Consider the following 18900-nt stretch of genomic DNA (forward strand, 5'->3'; position numbering starts at 1 on the left):
CTAACAGAGAACTATTTCTAAATCCAAGTACTTTTAATATTGTTGAACAAGTAAGTGATAATAAGAAAGCTAGTTAAGAAGGTAATCAAGGTATAGCCTTTCTTATGAGATACACAGTAGTCTACCTTAACTTGAATTGCAAGTTTGGGTCTATGAATACATTTAGTATTATTTGGTCTACAGTATTTATTTTTTTTTAATTTTTATTTATTTACTTGAGAGAGAGAGAGCACAAGCAGGGGGTAGGGGCAGAGGAAGAGGGAGAAGCAGAATCCCCGCTGAGAAGGGAGCCCGAATCGGGGCTCGATCCCAGGGCCCCGGGATCATGACCCAAGCCAAAGGCAGACGCTTAACTGATGGAGCCACCCAGGCATCCCTATAATATTTATTTTTTTAAATATATCTGTTGGGCGCGCCTGGGTGGCTCCGTCAGTTGAGCGTCTGACTCTTGATTTCAGCTTAGGTTCTAATCTCAGGGTCATGAGATCGAGCCCCACATCCACTCTGCACTCAGCGTGGGGCTTCTGCTGGAGATTCTCTCTCCCTCCTCTTCCCCCCTGCCCCTCCCTGCTATGTGCACAGTTGCGCAGGCACTCTCTCTCTCTCTCTCTCTAAAATAGATAAATCTTTAAGAATATATATATATTTTTGCTTAAGCATTAAAAAGTATAATTCAAAATATACACATCAAAATTCATTATATCCCCAAATTCACTTGTTTATTTGCCCTCTCTGCCTTGCTCAAGTATAAGTTTCCTATAACCTTCAAGAAATTAAGTTCTGAGTAGATTCAGGTATTCTTGATTGTTAGATTAAGCTATAAATTCCCTTAGGAGAATTAAATGCCTGAACGGAATCTCAATCAGGCTAGACCTGCCAAACCAGGATATTCTTTGGAAATAGAGGTCAAGATGTAAAAAAAAAAAAAAAAAAAAAAAAAGATTAAAATTATCCACTAAGCACTCCAGCTGAAATGCTGATTGTGCATTACTTCTTCTACCCAGTCTGCACAGGGAGCAAAACCTGAGCTTGGAGTGGGGAGAAAAGTTTGAAACTGAATCAAGCTATTTTTAGTCCAAGAATCAATGTGTAGAAACGGACTGTGCACAGATCTTTCTTATATTTCAAGAGGCAAAAGCTGGTATTTGACTATTCACAAGATAGGAAAAGGAAGGGAAGAAGGGAAGGCAGGAGAAGGGGAGAAAAAGGGAGGGAAGGGGAGAGGAAAGAAATATATATATATATGTATATGTATATATTATATACACCATACTGGTTTTACATTTAAAAAACAGGCTGCCTTTTACTGCTTATTATTTTTAAATGATGAATGATAACTAATAAAAACTTAATTACCTTTTAAAAAGAGTAGACTATGCAGGATTACTTTAAAAATAGATTTTCTTTAAAACCTATGTCAGTTTCAGAGTTTCCATCTCTACAGTATGTTCTGAGCAATGCTCTCTCACTATTCCTAACATTGGCTTGACCTTCCCTGCAGTTTCCCATTTAATTCTCCATTCGGCACTCATTTAATGACTGGCTATTGTACAGGAAATTGATGCAACTATCATCTCAGGCCAGAAGTTTATGCCCCTTCTCATTATCGATTGAAGAAATGAAGGGAGTCACAAACAAAAAAGGTACTATTTTGAAGCTCTGTCCAAATGAGGTCCAACATCTGGATATTAGAAACATTTACATGTGCTTTCATTTTTTAAGTTGCCCTCAAAATGTTTGGGATTATAAAGATGCAGGTCCTTATTACCTCTCTAATCTCAAAAAGGCTAACAATATTTTTGAATTAAGATCAACTGACATCATTTTCAGAACTATTCAAAAGCTGTTGTATTATTTCTCATTGACAAATATAATAACCCAACTTCTGACATCATGGAAAAAAGATTTCCAATCCTTAAAAAGAGATATTAAGTGTATATGCTCCTTACAATAATGCATGCATTTGAATCGATATCCACTGACTAGCACATGGGATTGCAGCAGGCAGCATATCAGTTTTACAAATGTGTATAATGCACTCCTTACCTCGCTGTAATGGAAACCCGACTCTCCCTTGGGACACTGTTTCCCCTGCAACCCTCTCAAGTACTGGCCTGGAGGTGGGATGGGTGCCCCTTTTGCTCCACATGGCTGCTTTCAGAGCAGTCTCCCTCCCACCTCACCTTAAATTCCTCTGCTTCAAATCTCATTAGAAAATTTTCTTCTTAAGCTGATAAATATATATTTTGGGGGAAAACAAAATAACAGTAGCTTCCACTGGGACAAGGTAGTGGCAGCAGGATAGGACTAAACCCTATATACTGTCCATTACCAGCACTGATACTGTCACCTCTCACACACCAACACATTCCCCCTCATTTCTCCAAGACTTTAGCTCCAGGCTTATCGCCAACATCTCTAGAACTTCTGGTCTGGTCTTAATTCCTGGCATTCTCAGTATGTACTTAGATGATCTTGATTCCTGGAATTCCTCTTCTTGAGGGAAGTCTTCCTGCTTCAGCCACTCATTCCCGTGCTCTTACCTTAGTGACTCACTCCCAGGTGACTAACTCACCACTGCTCTCTCTTCAAAACCTAACAGCTCCCTATCTTCTTCTCAGCTACTGGCCTTGCTTCCTGCTTCAGTGAGGAAAATGAAGCGGACTGAAGAGGACTTGCAAAGACTCTCTTCACTCACACCTACATCTATATCCACATACTTTGCTTTTCCAGGCATTGCCAACGATGAAACTTCCTTGCTCCTTTTTCTTTCTTTCTTGAGAGAGAGAGAGAGAACGGGGGCGGGGGTTGTTGGGAGAGGGGCAGAGGGAGGAGAGAGAGAATCTTAAGCAGGCTCCATATGGAGCCTGCTACGGGGCTCAATCTCACAACCCTGAGATAATGACCTGAGCCAAAATCAAGAGTCAGACGCTCAACCAACTGAGCCATCCAGGTGCCCCCAAATCAGCACTTTTTTAATGGGTTGCACACCCAGCACGGAGCCCCACACAGGGCTTGAACTCACAACCGTAATGAGATCAAGACCTGAGTTGAGATCAAGAGTTGGACACTTAACCGACCGAGCCACCCAGGCACCCCGTTCCTTACTCCTTTTTAAAGGCAATCTCTCCATTTTTTGCACCAGGTTATCATTCCTCTCTCCTTCAATCAAGGAAATCAATTGTTCTAGGCATTCTCCCCTTTTCCTCTTAAATCATTAAAACTTCCCTCACTGCTAGGTCACCCATCAGCAGTCAGTATTCACATACGCTGTTATATTATTTCTTTCACCTTAAAGAAAAAAAGAACAAAAACCAACAACTTTCTCTTGAGCCCATTTGGTCCCCTAGCTACCTCCTCATTTCTTTGGTCTTCTTTGCAAACAAACTAACTCAAAATAAATAAATAAATAAAATTTTAAAAAGTTGTCTCTATTCTCTGTCTCCAACTCCTCTCCTTCTATTTCCTCTTAAACTACTCTAAATCAGACTTTGGCTTCCACCACTCCACAGAAACCACCATCTCACTGAGATGACTGATGCTAAATCTAAGAGTCTGGTTAGTTTCCTGGTCTGACCTATTCGCAGCATTTACACTGTTGATAACTTCCTTCAGAGATATATCACCTTCCTCATTTGTCTTCCAGGAACCATTCTCTCTTTCTACCCCACTATGATTTTTAGTCTTCTTTGTTAGTTTCCTTTCTTGTCCCCAACCTCACTGCAGTGGTCTAGGGCTCAGTTCTTGAGCCTCTTCCTTTTATATCTACACTTCTGTGCTTGATGATCTCTCTGATACTCCTTAAATAGCACATATCTGCTGATAAATCCACAAGTTATATTTCTATCCCTAAATCGCTTTCCCAAACTCTAGGCCCTCATCGCTCATCACCCATCCATATTTTACACTTGGAAGTCTAATCAAAATTTAAAATTCAACACATCTAAAACTTAAGTCCTCGTCTTCCCTCCTAAAACTTGTTTCATCAGACACTTTCCCCATCACAACTGATGATAATTCCATTTTTCAAGTGGTCAAGCTAAAACCTTCAACTGGAGTCATCCTTTCTCCTCCTTATTTCTTAGTCTCTACATCCACCCCTTTAAAAAGTCATGTTGGTTCCACTCTCAAAACACATTCAGAATATTTCCTTTTTTCACCACCTTCACCTATCATTCTGGCCAAAACCACCATCTTCTCAAATCTGGATGACTGCAAAACTTTCCTACTCTTAACCTTGCCTCATTAAAGTCATGGTACTCCTTTGCTCAACATTTTCCAGTAACTCCCCATTTCACTCAAAGCAAAAACCAAAATCCTTTCAAAGGTCTATAGGACCCTCCATGATTTGGCTTCCTGTTACCTCTATGACTTCATCATGAGAGTGTGGTATTGATAAAGGGACAGACACATAGATCAACAGAACACAATAGAGAGTCTAGAAATACAACCAAACAAATATATCAAATTGATTTCAACAGAGATACAAAGGCAATTCAATGGAAGAGTCTTTTTTTAACAAATAGTGATGGAACAATCAGATATTTATACACACACAAAAAAAATGAACCTCATCTTAAACTTCATACTTTACACAAAAATTAACTCAAAGGGATCATAGAGCTAAATTTAAAGTTATAAAGCTTTGAGATGAAAATATAGTAGAAAATCTTCATAACATGGGGATAGAAAAGTATTCTTAAATCTGATATTAAAAACATGACACATAAAATGTGTTATTATTATTGAGGTACAATTGACACATCATATTATATTAGTTTCAGGTATATAACATAATGATTCAATATTTATATACACTGTGAAATGATCACTACAATAAGTATAGTTAGCATCTGTCACCATATATAGTTACAGAATTTTTTGCATATGCTGAGTATTTTTAAGATCTACTCTCTTAGCAACTTTCAATTATGCAGTAAGTATTAACTATAGCTGCCATGCTATACATTACATCCTCATGACTTATTTTTTTATAACTGTAAGTTTGTACCTTTTGACCCCCTTATCATTCCACCCACTCCCCAACTCTCATAAATTTTTTTTGATACATTAGGCATTATCAAAATGAAACATGTTGTGCTCTGCAAAAGACACTTTAAAGAGAATGAAAAGACAAGCCGAATACTAGGACAAAACATTTGCAAATCACTTATCTTACAAAGGTCTTGTGTCCAGAATATACAAAGAATTCTCAAAACTTACCTATGAAAAGAAATAACACAATTAATAAACGGGAAAAAGTCTCAAACAGAAACTTTACCAAGGAGAATATATGAAAGGCAAATAAACACATGAAAAGATGTTCAATATTATTAGCCACTAGGGAAATGCAAACAAAAACCATGATGAGATACTACTACACACCTATCAGAATGGCTAAAATTAAAAATACAGATAATGTCTTGTGCTGGAGAGCACGAAGGGAAATTAGAACTTTTACACATTGCTAGAAGAAATGCAAAATGGTACAGCCACTCTGAAAAAGTTAAACACACACCATCTGACCAAGAATTTCCACCCTCCTAGGTATCTGTCCTAGAGAAATGAAAACTTATGTTCACACAAAAATACAAATTACATGACTGTATATAACAGCCCTGTTCTGGGGGGGGTGGGGGGATGGGTTAGCCTGGTGATGGGTATTAAAGAGGGCACGTACGGCATGGAGCACTGGGTGTTATACGCAAACAATGAATCATGGAACACTACATCAAAAACTAATGGTGTAATGTATGGTGATTAACATAACATAATAAAAAAATAAAATTAGAAAAAAAAACAGCTCTGTTTGTAACTGCTACAATCTGAAAACAAACCAAATGTTCTTCAACAAGTGAACTGATTTAAAAAAAACAAACTACAGTATATCCCATACATTGGAATCCTATTCCACAACAAAAAGGAAGACTTATTGATATATGTAAAAAAAAAAAGATGAATCTCATAGACATTATGCTGAGAGAGAAGACCTAATCTCAAAAGGTTACATGTTGTATGATTCCATTTACATGACGTTCCTTAAAAGATAAAACTACATGGGGTGCCTGGGTGGCTCAGTTGTTAAGCATCTGCCTTCGGCTCAGGTCATGATCCCAGGGTCCTGGGATTGAGCCCCACATCAGGTTCCCTGCTCGGTGGGAAGCCTGCTTCTCCCTCCCCCATCCCACCCCCGCTTATGTTCCCTCTCTTGCTGTGTCTCTCTCTGTCAAATAAATAAATAAAATCTTAAAAAAAAAAGATAAAACTACAGTGATTGAGAACAGATGATTGGTTATCAGAAATTGAATGGGGAAGGGTATGACTACAAAGAAATAGCACAGCACAGGGGAGGTTCTGGGGTGATGAAACTGTTCTGCATCTTGATCGTGACTGTGGTTACATGAATCTATTTATGTGTTAAAATTCATAGAACTGGGGCGCCTGGGTGGCTCAGATGGTTAAGTGTCTGCCTTCAGCTCAGGTCATGATCCCAGGGTCCTGGGATCGAGTCCCGCATTGGGCTCCCTGCTCCTTGGGAGCCTGCTTCTCCCTCTGCCTCTCTCTCTCTCTCTCTCTCTGTCTCTCATGAATAAATAAAATCTTTAAAAAAAAATTCATAGAACTGTACACCTCCCCCCAAAAAATTCTATGAGCTTATAATTTTAAACTAGTACAAGCCCACTTATGTAACTTATTTTTCCCAAAGGCATAATCAAATCACAATGATTCAAAGGTGAATTGTCTATATATTGTTAAACTCTGCTTTCAAGTTCCTGATGATGTTAATAGGGATATTTGTTTACGGTACCTTAACAAGTGTTGGAAAGAATTTTTTCACCAAAAGAAATATAGCTCTCTCCGGCGGAATTAATAACCCAATAGTAGGCACTAACATGATTAAGAACAGAGCTTCAGAGTCAGATTTTCAGGCCAGCTTGACTACTTGCTGGACAAGTTTAGCCTTTCTTTGCCTCACAAGTAAAGGCGAGTGAAGAGAGAGAGAAAACAGAAACAGTGCATGCCTTGTAATTCTGTTGAGAGAATTAAATGAGATGATGATGGTAAAGTGCTGATACCATGCTTGGAACATGGTAAGCTCTCAAAAATGTTAGCTATGATATTGTTATTAGTTATTTAAACCAATTAAAAGTGATAATTTTTCACTGGGGGTTTGCGTCATTCCAAGAGGTGTTAAGGTCCATTCCCAACAAGTGTGGAGAGCTGGGGAGAAAATGGGACATGCCAGGAAAATAGACCACTTTCCAGCTATACCCAAGCCATATCTTTACAGAATGGTAAAAATCATCATTCAGTTGGAAGTGTCAAGTTCATTCAGCTATGTGTAAACACAGCTCCCAATGACCAATATCAGAGACCATTAAAAAAAACTTTTGTTATTTATTGGATGTGTTAATTAAATAATCTTGCCCCCCCCCCCCCCCCTGTCACTGGGGTCATCTGTAAGCACATTTGACGTTGTACTAATAACGTAGCGACCCTTTCAAGAATGAGCCAGGTACGAAAGGCTGTTACACTGATAGTAAGAACACCTAGACAGCTCTCCTCTTTCAACCTACTGGCTTTTAAAATATGTGTTGTTTCCTCTTTTGGTGTCAGGATGTCAGGCATTATTCTTGCCACTATTGGAAGGTGCTGGGGCCTCTCCCGATACTCCAATACATCTTTCTAATTTATTGTTTGTCTTGCTCTGTGTAAGTCTGATAACCAAACCTTGAAACAATAAATAAAGCATTTTCCTTTCTTTCTTATAAAGCATTTTCATGAAAATATTTTATCCTTATCTTTTCTTTCTTAAAAAGCATTTTCATGAAAATATTTTATCCTTATCAAAATTATGGGGAGCAGGAGAGGTGTTAGTATAATGTTTATATGGGAAATGAAAAGTTTAATCACGCAACTGATAAAATAGTGAACGCACATTTCCCGGTTTTTAATTCTACCCTATTACCAAACCATCTATTTATAAAACAAGCAAATCAATTTTTAAAGAGTGGCTAAAGGGCTCTCCTTGGGATAAAGTGAGTATGTGTTTAGTGACTGAGGTCATGACATCCAATCTGGCTTTAGAGGGTGTTTTTCACTTAGTCACAGCAAGTACCATATATTTGTAGTTTTAATAAGAGACTAAGATGAATATAATATACAAAATGTTATATGTTGTCCCAGTCCATTTGGCTGCTATAACAAAATACCATAAAATGGGCGGCTTAAACGACAAACATTTATTTCTCACAGTTCTGGAGGCTGAAGTCCAAGATCAAGGCACAAGCAGGTTCCGTGCCAAGTGAGGGCCTTCCTCCTGGTTCAGAGATGGCCATCTTCCTGCATTGTCTTCACATGGTAGAAGGGGCAAGGGAGGTTTTTTTTATGAGGCTAATCCCATTCATAAGGCCTCCACCCTCAAGACCTAATCATTTGTAAAAACCTCATCTCCAAATACTATCACACTGGAGGTTATTTTCAATATATGAATGTTTAGCAGCGGTGGGGGTGTATGTGCAAACATTCAGTCTCTCATATATATACTGTCCAAAACACAGCTTACTCTCTATTTCCACAGATAGTAAAGAGTAGAAGGAAATACTTTCTAAATACATTTAGCTGTTTTAACATTGAAAACAAACACTTACTACTGAATTTTTTATTCATTGATGTTCCCAAAGCATCTGGCTCATAGCAAGCACTTAAGAGACCTTTGTTGAATGAATGAATGCATGTAACTGCAAAGTTGGAAACCCAAAGAAATGAAAATGCTAAGATGAGAAACTCAAAATCTAGGTCCAATGATTCAAAATTTCAAGATATTTATAACAAGGGTAAAGACACTTAATAGTATGTTTTTTAAAAGCAGACACACATTTTTAAGAGACATTGGATGCTAGTCTAAGAAGGTAAGGCACCCTGAAACCATGTCACATAAAGAAGTGCTAATGGATCTAGGTATGTTTAGTCTGAAAAAGAGAAGACAAGAGAGTTCTTTGCAAATATTTGAAGCTACTGGGCATAGGCTAAAATTGTCAAGTGGAATAGTCAGGTGGAAACTAATATATATATATAATATATATATAACATATATATAATATATATATATATATATTCTCTGTAGATCCAGAGGCTAGAAATATGGCCAGCTGGTGAAAATTACAGGGAGTCAACTTTTCATTTAATAAAAAAGAGCAGTTTAACAATTAGAGCTGCCAAGCAACAGGCTGGGCAGCCTTGGGAAGAAGCTGTAAGAAAGTGAATAAACAGTCATTTAGCAACTCCGGATATTTTGCACAGTACCTGCACATTAGTATTAAGACCTCCACATCGAAATTAAGGAAGTGAAGCTTAGAGAACAAAAGTAATTTGTCAATATCACACAGTTGGTAAGTGGCACAGCTGGAACTCAAACCTAGGAGTAGCTCGCTCCCAAAGCATGTTCTTTCCTTTCAAGTCAACAAACATTTTTTAATGTCTGCTTTTGGCAAGGCACTGTGCTGGGTGCTGGGGATTCAAAGATAAAGGACAGACAAAGCACAGTTCCTTCCTTGAAAGGACTCACAGTTTTTCTTCTCCATAGTGCTGGAAATGTCTGAGTAAAGGCTACATGACCTTTTAGGGATACTGGAGAAAGAATTGTTGATCTGGGAGTAGTCTTTACCAAAGAATCTTTTTTAAGATTTTATTTTTTATTTATTTGAGAGACAGTGAGAGCTAGAGAGAAAGCGTGAGCACACACAGAGGGAGAGGGAGAAGCAGATTCCCTGCTGAGCAGGGAGCCCCATGTGGGGCTCCACCTCAGGACCCCGGGATCATAACCTGAGCCAAAGGCATATGCTTAACCCACTGAGCCAACCAGCCAACCTTCACCAAATAATCATTGACAGCCTTCCTGCCCTAAAAAGTTTATAGATATGGATTCCTTATGGTGAATTAGATGTATTCCTAAAATGTTGGCATCATTAGGTTTCTGGAAATTGAGCCACTGTTATATTATGAAATTTGGTTGTGTATTCCAATGAAGGAAAACAGTAGAGCTTCACATATAATAAAAATCATATGGATTGGGGCACCCGGCTGGCTCAGTTGGAAGAGCATGTGACTCTTGATCTCAGGGTCATGAGTTCAAGCCCCACACTGGGTGTAGAGATAAAAAACTTTAAAAAAAATTTATTTTTTTATTTTTTTTTAAAGATTTTATTTATTTATTTAAGAGAGAGAGAATGAGAGATAAAGAGCAAGAGAGGGAAGAGGGTCAGAGGGAGAAGCAGACTCCCCGCCAAGCAGGGAGCCCGATATGGGACTCGATCCCGGGACTCCAGGATCATGACCTGAGCCGAAGGCAGTCGCTTAACCAACTGAGCCACCCAGGCGCCCCCCCAAATTTTTTTTTTTTAAATCATATAGATTGGGGCGCCTGGGTGGCTCAGCTCGTTGAGCATCCCGCACTTGTTTTTGGCTCAGGTCATGATCTCAGAGTCGTGAGATGGAGCCCCCACATGGGGCTCTGCACTCAGCATGGAGTTTGCTTGAGATTTTCTCTCTCCCTCTGCCCCTTCCCCAGTTCTCCCGCTCTCTCTCTCTCTCTAACATAAATAAATCTTTTTTAAAAAATCATATGGATAAAGCAGTTTTTAAAATATAAAATGGCCACATCCCAACAAAAGGCTAATAATATTATTCCAATAAGTTACAAATTTAGATAATGTACTAACGCTTCATATATTTTGCCAGAAATTTCATTAGCTTGAGGCAAGACTAAACTTGTGCTCTTGGCAATGCTGTGACATGATGGAAAATGTCTAGACCAGAGCCACTTTCTGAATTCTCATCCTGGCTTGTCACTTATTACCAACATGCTTTGGACTTTGGACAGGTTATGTGACCTCTCAGAAAAATGAAATGGTATAGTAATAGAACCTACCTCAATAGCATGTTATAAGGATTCAGCAAGTTCATCCATGTAAAGAATTTAGAACGGTGCCCGGCACATTGTCTGTCAGTCAATGTTAAGTTATTTGCACTTGAAAGTAGAGGCTTAATCTCCACTAAGGTCAATAATCCATTTTATAACTCCAATCTTCTGCATTCTACCTGAAAGGGTCCACCTTTCATAACATCTCTTTTTCACATCTATACCAGTTCTGGTTAGGAATATTGGTAAAATTGTATTGTATAGTTTGTAAAATATTGCAGTAAATTCTGACTTACTTACTAACAACTGAGAGTATTCAGTAGTAGCAAAAGTTTCATTAACCTCTTTCATGATTTCATCAATGTGGATTTTAATTTAGTACAAAGTAAATGTTCAATAAATATTGTTCAAATACACCTATTTAGACTATCTTCTACATGTTATACCTATAGGGTTGAAGAAAGATGAAAATCAAATTTGTTTACTAAATATCTGCTTACACACTATAGTCTGTTCTCTTTAAGCTCACACCAAAATGATGCTGGTCAAGGTAACCCAAGGGTTTTTTTTTTTTTTTTCCTGTCTATTACTGGCCCTATAGGATTAACTCCTATTTGGTGCTTTGCTGGAGTGATATTTTTTCTTTATACTTCAAAAAATTATTTAAAGCAGTTTACCATTAAAGACACAAATACAATAAGGATGATAAAAATGGGAAGAATTATATGAAAAATCTTAGTCTTTACAGTTAAACATAGTCCTGGAGCTTCTTAACAACCAAAGCAAGAACAAAAAGCACACTGTAATTCCTATTGCTTGATTCATCTCAACAGAAAGAATCTTCAAGGTAATAAATTCAAAGAGGAATCTATCTGATGTTTCTTTAACCTAAGAATATGGATGAACATAATAAGGGATATCTTCAACAGTGTTTTTAAGGAGGATGCAGAAAACTATTAATGATAACAGTTTATGTTTACTATGTACTGTATTTACTATATGTTTAATATGTACTGTATTTACTATATGCTAAAATAATCTTCTATAAATACCATGGATATAATTATAAAACTTTTAGCAGAGCTGAGACTAGAATATTAATTTTCTAATACCTAATTCAGAAAATTTTCTGATTTTTCCACTACATTATCCTACACCAAATTCTCTCTCAAGAGAGAATTTGACCTAGGAATTACATATGCATACAAACATATATGTGAAGCTTCCATAATAGACACACCACATTTACACACACACAAAAACCTTGGCTAGTCCAATAATCCTACTGAAATAAAAGATGAGTAAATAAATGAGTAAATAATTTACTTTCAATAAATAAAAGTGATTCCATAAGTTAAATTCACACAGCATCTGTCAGATTGATGATTTACTAAATTTTGCATTGGTTATCCTTGTGTATTTCTCATGGTCCATCAGGTCATAGTTTTTGTTTCATGATCTCTCCTCCAATCAATGCTCAGAGTACAAAAATAAATAAATAAAATTGAACCTACAATAAAAACAAATCTGGGATTTCAATTTAACACCAGACATAAAAAATCTATATCAATATAAACTTCCAGTTATAAAATAAATAAGTCATGGGGATATAATGTATAGTATGGTGACTATAGTTAATAAAACTGTAATACATATTTGCTAAGAGAATAGATCTTAAAAGGTTTCATCACAGGAAAAAAAATTTTTTTTCAAGGGGCTTCTGGGTGGCTTAGTCATCTGCCTTTGGCGCAGGTTATGATCCCAGGGTCCTAGGATTGAGCCCCACATCGGGCTCTCTGCTCAGCGGGAAGTCTGCTTCTCTCTCTCTCCCTCTACTGTTCCCCCTGCTTGTGTGCTTGCTTGCGCTCTCTCTCTGTCAAATAAATGAATTTTTTTCAAGATTTTATTTATTTAGTTTAGAGAAAGAGAGAGAGAGACCACGTGTATGTGCATGAGTGGGGGTAGGGTAGAGGGAGAGAGAGAATCCCAAGCAGACTCCATGCTGAGTGTGGAGCTGGATGCAAGGCTCGATCCCACAACCAGGAGATCATGACCTGAGCTGAAACAAAGAGTCGGACATTTAACCAACTGGGCCACCCAAGTGCCCCAAGAAAAAAGATTTTTTGTAACTATGTAAGGTGATGGACAATAACTAGACTTATTGTGGTGATCATTTCACAATATAAATATCAAATCATTATACCATATACCTGAAACTAATATATATGTCAATTATACCTCAATCAAAAAGTCTGTATCAACATTCCAAAAAATACAATTCATTCCTTTCCTCCTTTTACAAATGTACTCAGCTCTAAATGCTAATATTTTACTAGGTACATTAAAACATGAGGCCTGGATGAAAACCAGCAGGCCTCCAGGTGTAGTAATACCAATAGCTTCCAGCCCAGCAAAAAGAACACCAACAAATATATTACCACACTTAGAAGCCCAGGAACCTGACAACCTGGCTTTTTTTTTTCTTTTAGTTACCCGATAAACCTGAATGAATACACTCAGAGGCTAGACTGCTTTATGTATATATCAGATTTAAAAAATATATGAATTTGGATGAAGCAAGCCATTCTCTTACTGCAAATCAACTATTGAAAATGTATAGAAATAGAGGATTATAACCCAGTGATTCATTCAGCAATTCCCCCAACTGTGAGCCTTATGATACTCCCTTCCCTAACTTTGGGCCAGCCAAAAAGTTTAAATTAGTGATTCTTAAAGCACAGAATCCAGAGAAGCACTCACAGTATCACCTGCTGTGAACTTATGAGAAATGCAAATTCTTGAGCTCCAATTAGACCTCCAGAATCAGAATTCCTGGGGGTGGGGTCCAGGGGTCGTGTTTTGATGCATTCTCTAGGTGACTCTGATGCTCACTAAAATTGGAGAACTGCTCTGAAATGAATGGCTCCTCAAAATCTTTTTTTCTTTGCTGCCTCAGTTCATTCCTAACTTACATCCTCACTCTTAATTACCAACTCCTGCTGGGGATCCTAAATCTACTAACTGTAGAGTAGAAAATGTAGAAAATTCACTCAAGCAAGGTCTACGTTGTGAGGATGCTTCGTCAGTCACGACTGTAATGCCTCAACAGAGAAATATCTGTGGATTCTCTGCCCTTCCCCAACCCTGACTGCTCAATGCTCAGTTGTAGCTGCTGTGCACAGTGGGGATGTGTAGCTTTCAGAGGATCCATCCAACTGGCAATCAAGACTGCTTGACTCATTGGCTGCAGTTATTCTCCACAAACCCCCTGTGTGTGTGTCCACAGCCCTCGTGTTGCCTGGCCTTTTCAGCCCCTCTGCCAACTTGCCATGTGAATCTGCTGCTTATGGCTGTGGAGGCTGCCTCTGTGGGTCTTCGGGGCCTTGCTTGATCCCGGATGGTAGCCTATGACACTACATGATCTTGGGTCCACTTCCATAGTGGATGTCTGTCTCATAGGGAAGCCTGGGGCTGAAAGGGTGAATGGCAATTCCTTGGGAGGAGCAGGGTCTGGGACTACAAAGGGTAAGCAAGTGACGGCCCACAACCAACACTTATAGATGCATCAAATAAAGAACTAGAGAGGAGCTTTGTTTTTAACAATCACTTGCATTGGAGGGAAATGAGGCAGGGTATCCCAAAAACTGTCCTATGTTCTTCTCAGTACCCAGCACTAACTTCCACTTGGTTGGCTCCTTCTTGGTCTCTAAAAGTCATACTGCTGTATTTGGGCATGTCCAAAGAGAACGAGCTAGGTAAAGCATAAATCCTACTGTCAATATGCATTTAGTTCATTATAATATGGATATGTGTAAATGTAAATTATTGATTAAATTCCAATAAATTTAGGACAGTTTACTGTATTTGTAATATGTATTTGTAATATGTCACTAATTTCAAGAGAAAAATATCAGTGGATTATTTCTCTTGTATTTCACAATCTTAATGATTTTTTCATCTTTCCCTTTTGTATTACTAAAACGCACAATTAATAAGCCCACTTGGTTCGTCAATCTCCACTCTAAGGATTAGAGGACATCTGCACCTCTTCTACAGTTTTCTTATCAAAAAATTGAGTGAAGTTTCCAAAAATGCTCTTAAAAGGGTTTGGTAGATGAAGCTGTTCCCAGTTATCACCCCTCCAGTAAAGAATGACTCTGCCAGGAGGGGAAGAATGAAGGGGGGAAATCAGAGGGGGAAATGAACCATGAGAGATTATGGACTCTGAGAAACAAACTGAGGGTTCTAGAGGGGAGGGCGGTGGGGGGATGGGTTAGCTTGGTGATGGGTATTAAAGAGGGCACGTTCTGCATGGAGCATTGGGTGTTACACGCAAAGAATGAATCATGGAACACTACATCAAAAACTAATGATGTAGTGTATGGTGATTAACATAACATAATAATAAAAAAAATGGGATCTTAAAAAAAAAAAAAGAATGACTCTGCCACTCTGAAAATGATCTGGCACATGATGCTGCCACGGAAAAGCTGAAGAAAGAGTGAGTCCAGGGACTGAGGAGGCTCTCGGAACTAATTCATACCAGCTGTAATCTGCTGCCTTCTCTAAAACCAGAAAAATAGTTATGGCCCTGCATGGCCAGACTCTACGACCCCACAGACACTCCCCTGGGGTCTCATTCCCTAGTGGGAAGCATCCTGAGCTAACACTACTGTCATTTTGAATTGGTGCCAACATAGAGCATCATGGCCAACTGTTCTTCTCCATCTTGTATTAAAACAGGTAAAAGGGAGAGGAAGTGCTATGGTCACTACGTTTCTTTAAAACTTTGCAGAAATAGCAAGGCCAATTCCCAACTACTCCATAAGTAGATTTTAATTCTTAACACACAGTAAGAGAAAAACTTATCTCAGAACAAGCTGTCATTTCACTAAACAAGAAAAATCGTTACCATCAGTATTATGTGCTTCTTGTTTAAGACAGCTCCTCTGATCAAAGAAAAAGTTTTATTCCTCTCTCCTAGAAAGAATTTTATCTTATTGCTTGCTCACACAAATCTCTCACAGGGAGTTTGCTGTTTACCTCCTTCAGATCCTGCACGACGGCTGTGAGCCTCTCATTTTCTGCCTGAACGTTGGTGACCACAGCCCGGCTCTGTTTCAGTTCGTTCTGCATCTCCAAGATCTTCCCCAGATAGTAGGCTTCCTTTGATGCAGACTCCTGCAGAAGCGTTTCCTCCCGAGTCTCTCCATCCTCAGCAACCTTCCGGTGGATTGAGAAGGACTGCCCAAAGGCCTGCAAAGTATTTGGGAAAAAAAAAAAAAAAGAGTGTCTGATGAAATGTACCATAGCACTGTTTAAACAGACTTGGGGAAATGTTTTGTTTTGTATTTTAGAGAAGCAAAACAACACATTTTATACAACAATCTAACTGCTCTCATTGATACTTGAAATAATTCAAATTCAATTAAAAAGGGAAAAGAGAATTTTTAAATATCTTGCTAAAGATACAAATAATGAGTTAAGGAAAACGTGAAAAATACTGCTTGTTTTATGTTACTATTTTCCTATTAAGAAACAGACAGTTCAGTGCTAATGAGGTCATCAAAATTCACATTCTCACTTTCATTCTAGAAAAAAAAAATCCCAAAAACATTTTTCAAGGAAGAAAATAATGGTTTCATTAGCTTTCTGATACACTAGTGGTAAGAACACACCAATTACGAACAGCACCCTGAAGAGAGAAAATCCCCAAACAGCATTCAAATTGCCCAGTACTACAAAAAACAACAACATTGAAATGTAGTCACTGCATAAGAAAATTTGTATGTATCTACATATTTGTGCAAAAAGAAATACAGAATAAGCCAGAAACTAATGAAGATGAAGTTGGTAAGCCACAGGGGATGAATGGTAATGAGGCAGAGGGGTGGGGTGGGGTGGAATGCAATACAAGGGATAAGGGATACTTTCAGGAGCATGCCTTTTCATACAGTCCTGACTCTCAGAACTGTAGTAATGTTTCATATAACTTCCAAATAAATAATAACAAAAACCAACCTCTGGGTGTCAGGGGACCCCATGTGGAACACAAACAGTAACAAATGTTCCTAGTTGTACCCAAATGAACACCTTAACCATACTGAAAGGGATGGAGAAGAAAAGATCTGGCCTGAGTAATTTGGGAAATCAGTATTTTTGCTATATGCCAAAGACAAAAAGAACTGTACCCAAATCCTATAGTCGAGTTAGTAAATTTTCACAGGGATTATAGGATCACAATTCTAAAAACTTCTTTATACGTATACTAGGGTTGAACGAATAAGTAACTGTATTACCAATCACGAATGCCAGGTCTCTCACTATTGGAGAAAGTTACAAGCAAGGAAAGGGAGAATTCTAGATGGAAACTAGTGGTACTGAGTTGTAATTAGAAGCATCAGGATGGGGGTGCCTGGGTGGCTCAGTCGTTAAGCGTCTGCCTTCAGGTCAGGTCATGACCCCAGGTCCTGGGATTGAGCCCCGCATTGGGCTCCCTGCTCCGCGGGAAGCCTGTTTCTCCCTCTCCCACTCCCCCTGCTTGTGTTCCCTCTCTTGCTGTGTCTCTCTCTGTCAAATAAATAAATAAAATCTTTTTTTTTTTTAAAGGAAGCATCAGGATTAACTTTCAGTCTTTAATAGGTAAATATTCATAGACAGATGGAGAGAGACATTTCCGTATGTGCATATCCATGCATGTATTTCCCAGCTCTGCCCACTGAGAGGCCCAGAAGCAAGAATATCTCAGTAGCAATGAGCATACCTGCACCCGGATTTTGTTATCAATCTCCAATTAAAAGGACTAGGGTTCTTTGGAGAAATGATCCATTCTTGAGCTAAAGCAAAATGAATTTCATACATCTCGTGGTGCCAGAGTAAATAACGAAATGCTTTCAAAAAATAATAGGGATTTGTCAAAGGACACAAGAGCCTGTCAGAAGGGGCTCCCAATGGCCAAATCTGGGATAATTTGGGCAATAAAATAAATAACTGTAGTAATGAATTATAATCAATAGAATAATATAGTTATGAGTCCACATTGATACAATAACTGAATAAATGAGGGAAGGAATAGCTCTTCCTTACAGTAGAATTCTAATTAATAAATGTAATAGGAATAGGAATGATGGAGATAAAATATATCAGAATTTGGCAAACACCAAGTAATAATTGTTGCAGGTAAAAATTGTCAATGGAATATAAAAGTAATAGGCCAAAAGTATGATGAGAAATGGGATATTTGCATAGTCTTAATACTTATTAGGAGGAGACAGCATGATTTAACGATTTCAAAGACTCCTCTTCAAATTTCACTCATAAAGGGCGCCTGGGTGGCTCAGTCGTTAAGCGTCTGCCTTCGGCTCAGGTCATGATCCCAGGGTCCTGGGATCAGCCCCGCATCGGGCTCCCTGCTCTGCGGGAAGCCTGCTTCTCCCTCTCCCACTCCCCCTGCTTGTGTTCCCTCTCTCACTATGTCTCTCTCTGTGTCAATAAATAAAATCTTTTAAAAAAAAATTTCACTCATAGAACAGAAATTTAGAAAAATAATAACCTGCAAACCTGTGTCTCAATAAACTATCTTTAGAATCTCTATATGGATCAAAATCTAAAGATGGTTCCTAAGCATCAGCTGAGAAAGAAACATTCCAGTATGGATGGATGGATGGATGTTCATCTGTACAGAGTAGAACACTCTTGGCATTTGGCTTGTTATGTCTTTGTATATGTGCTGCCGAAGCAAGCAGGGCTTGTAAAGTCTTTGAACAGAAAGAAGTTCTTATTTGAGTAGCCAAATTTCTATATGTAGTAATAAGCATATAGACTCATGAACAGATGAAAAAGTATCTTCAGGGGTGATGTTTACATTGCTTTTCCATAAGTAATGGTCAGATTCTGTGAGGTCAATTCTTAATTCATTACCCATTAGAAAGCCTTTGGAGGGGAGAGGTCTGGCAGCACATTTCCCTGCAGTGACTGCT

General features: G+C 38.4%; 1 protein-coding gene across 7 annotated transcripts in view; it reads right to left on the bottom strand.

Moving 5' to 3' along the window:
* The window catches only part of BICD1 (BICD cargo adaptor 1), a 228553-nt gene that overhangs the window by 119666 nt on the left and 89987 nt on the right, over nucleotides 1-18900 (bottom strand). For all 7 annotated transcript variants that reach the window (XM_073877732.1, XM_073877734.1, XM_073877733.1 and 4 more), the window contains exon 2: nucleotides 15965-16177. In XM_073877732.1, coding sequence (XP_073733833.1) covers nucleotides 15965-16177 — 213 coding nt within the window. The remainder of the gene's footprint in view (nucleotides 1-15964; nucleotides 16178-18900) is intronic.

Source organism: Callorhinus ursinus, unplaced genomic scaffold (assembly GCF_003265705.2).
Source record: "Callorhinus ursinus isolate GAN/ISIS: 27379988/994484 unplaced genomic scaffold, GSC_fseal_2.0 scaffold27, whole genome shotgun sequence".
Taxonomy (NCBI): Eukaryota; Metazoa; Chordata; class Mammalia; order Carnivora; family Otariidae; genus Callorhinus; species Callorhinus ursinus.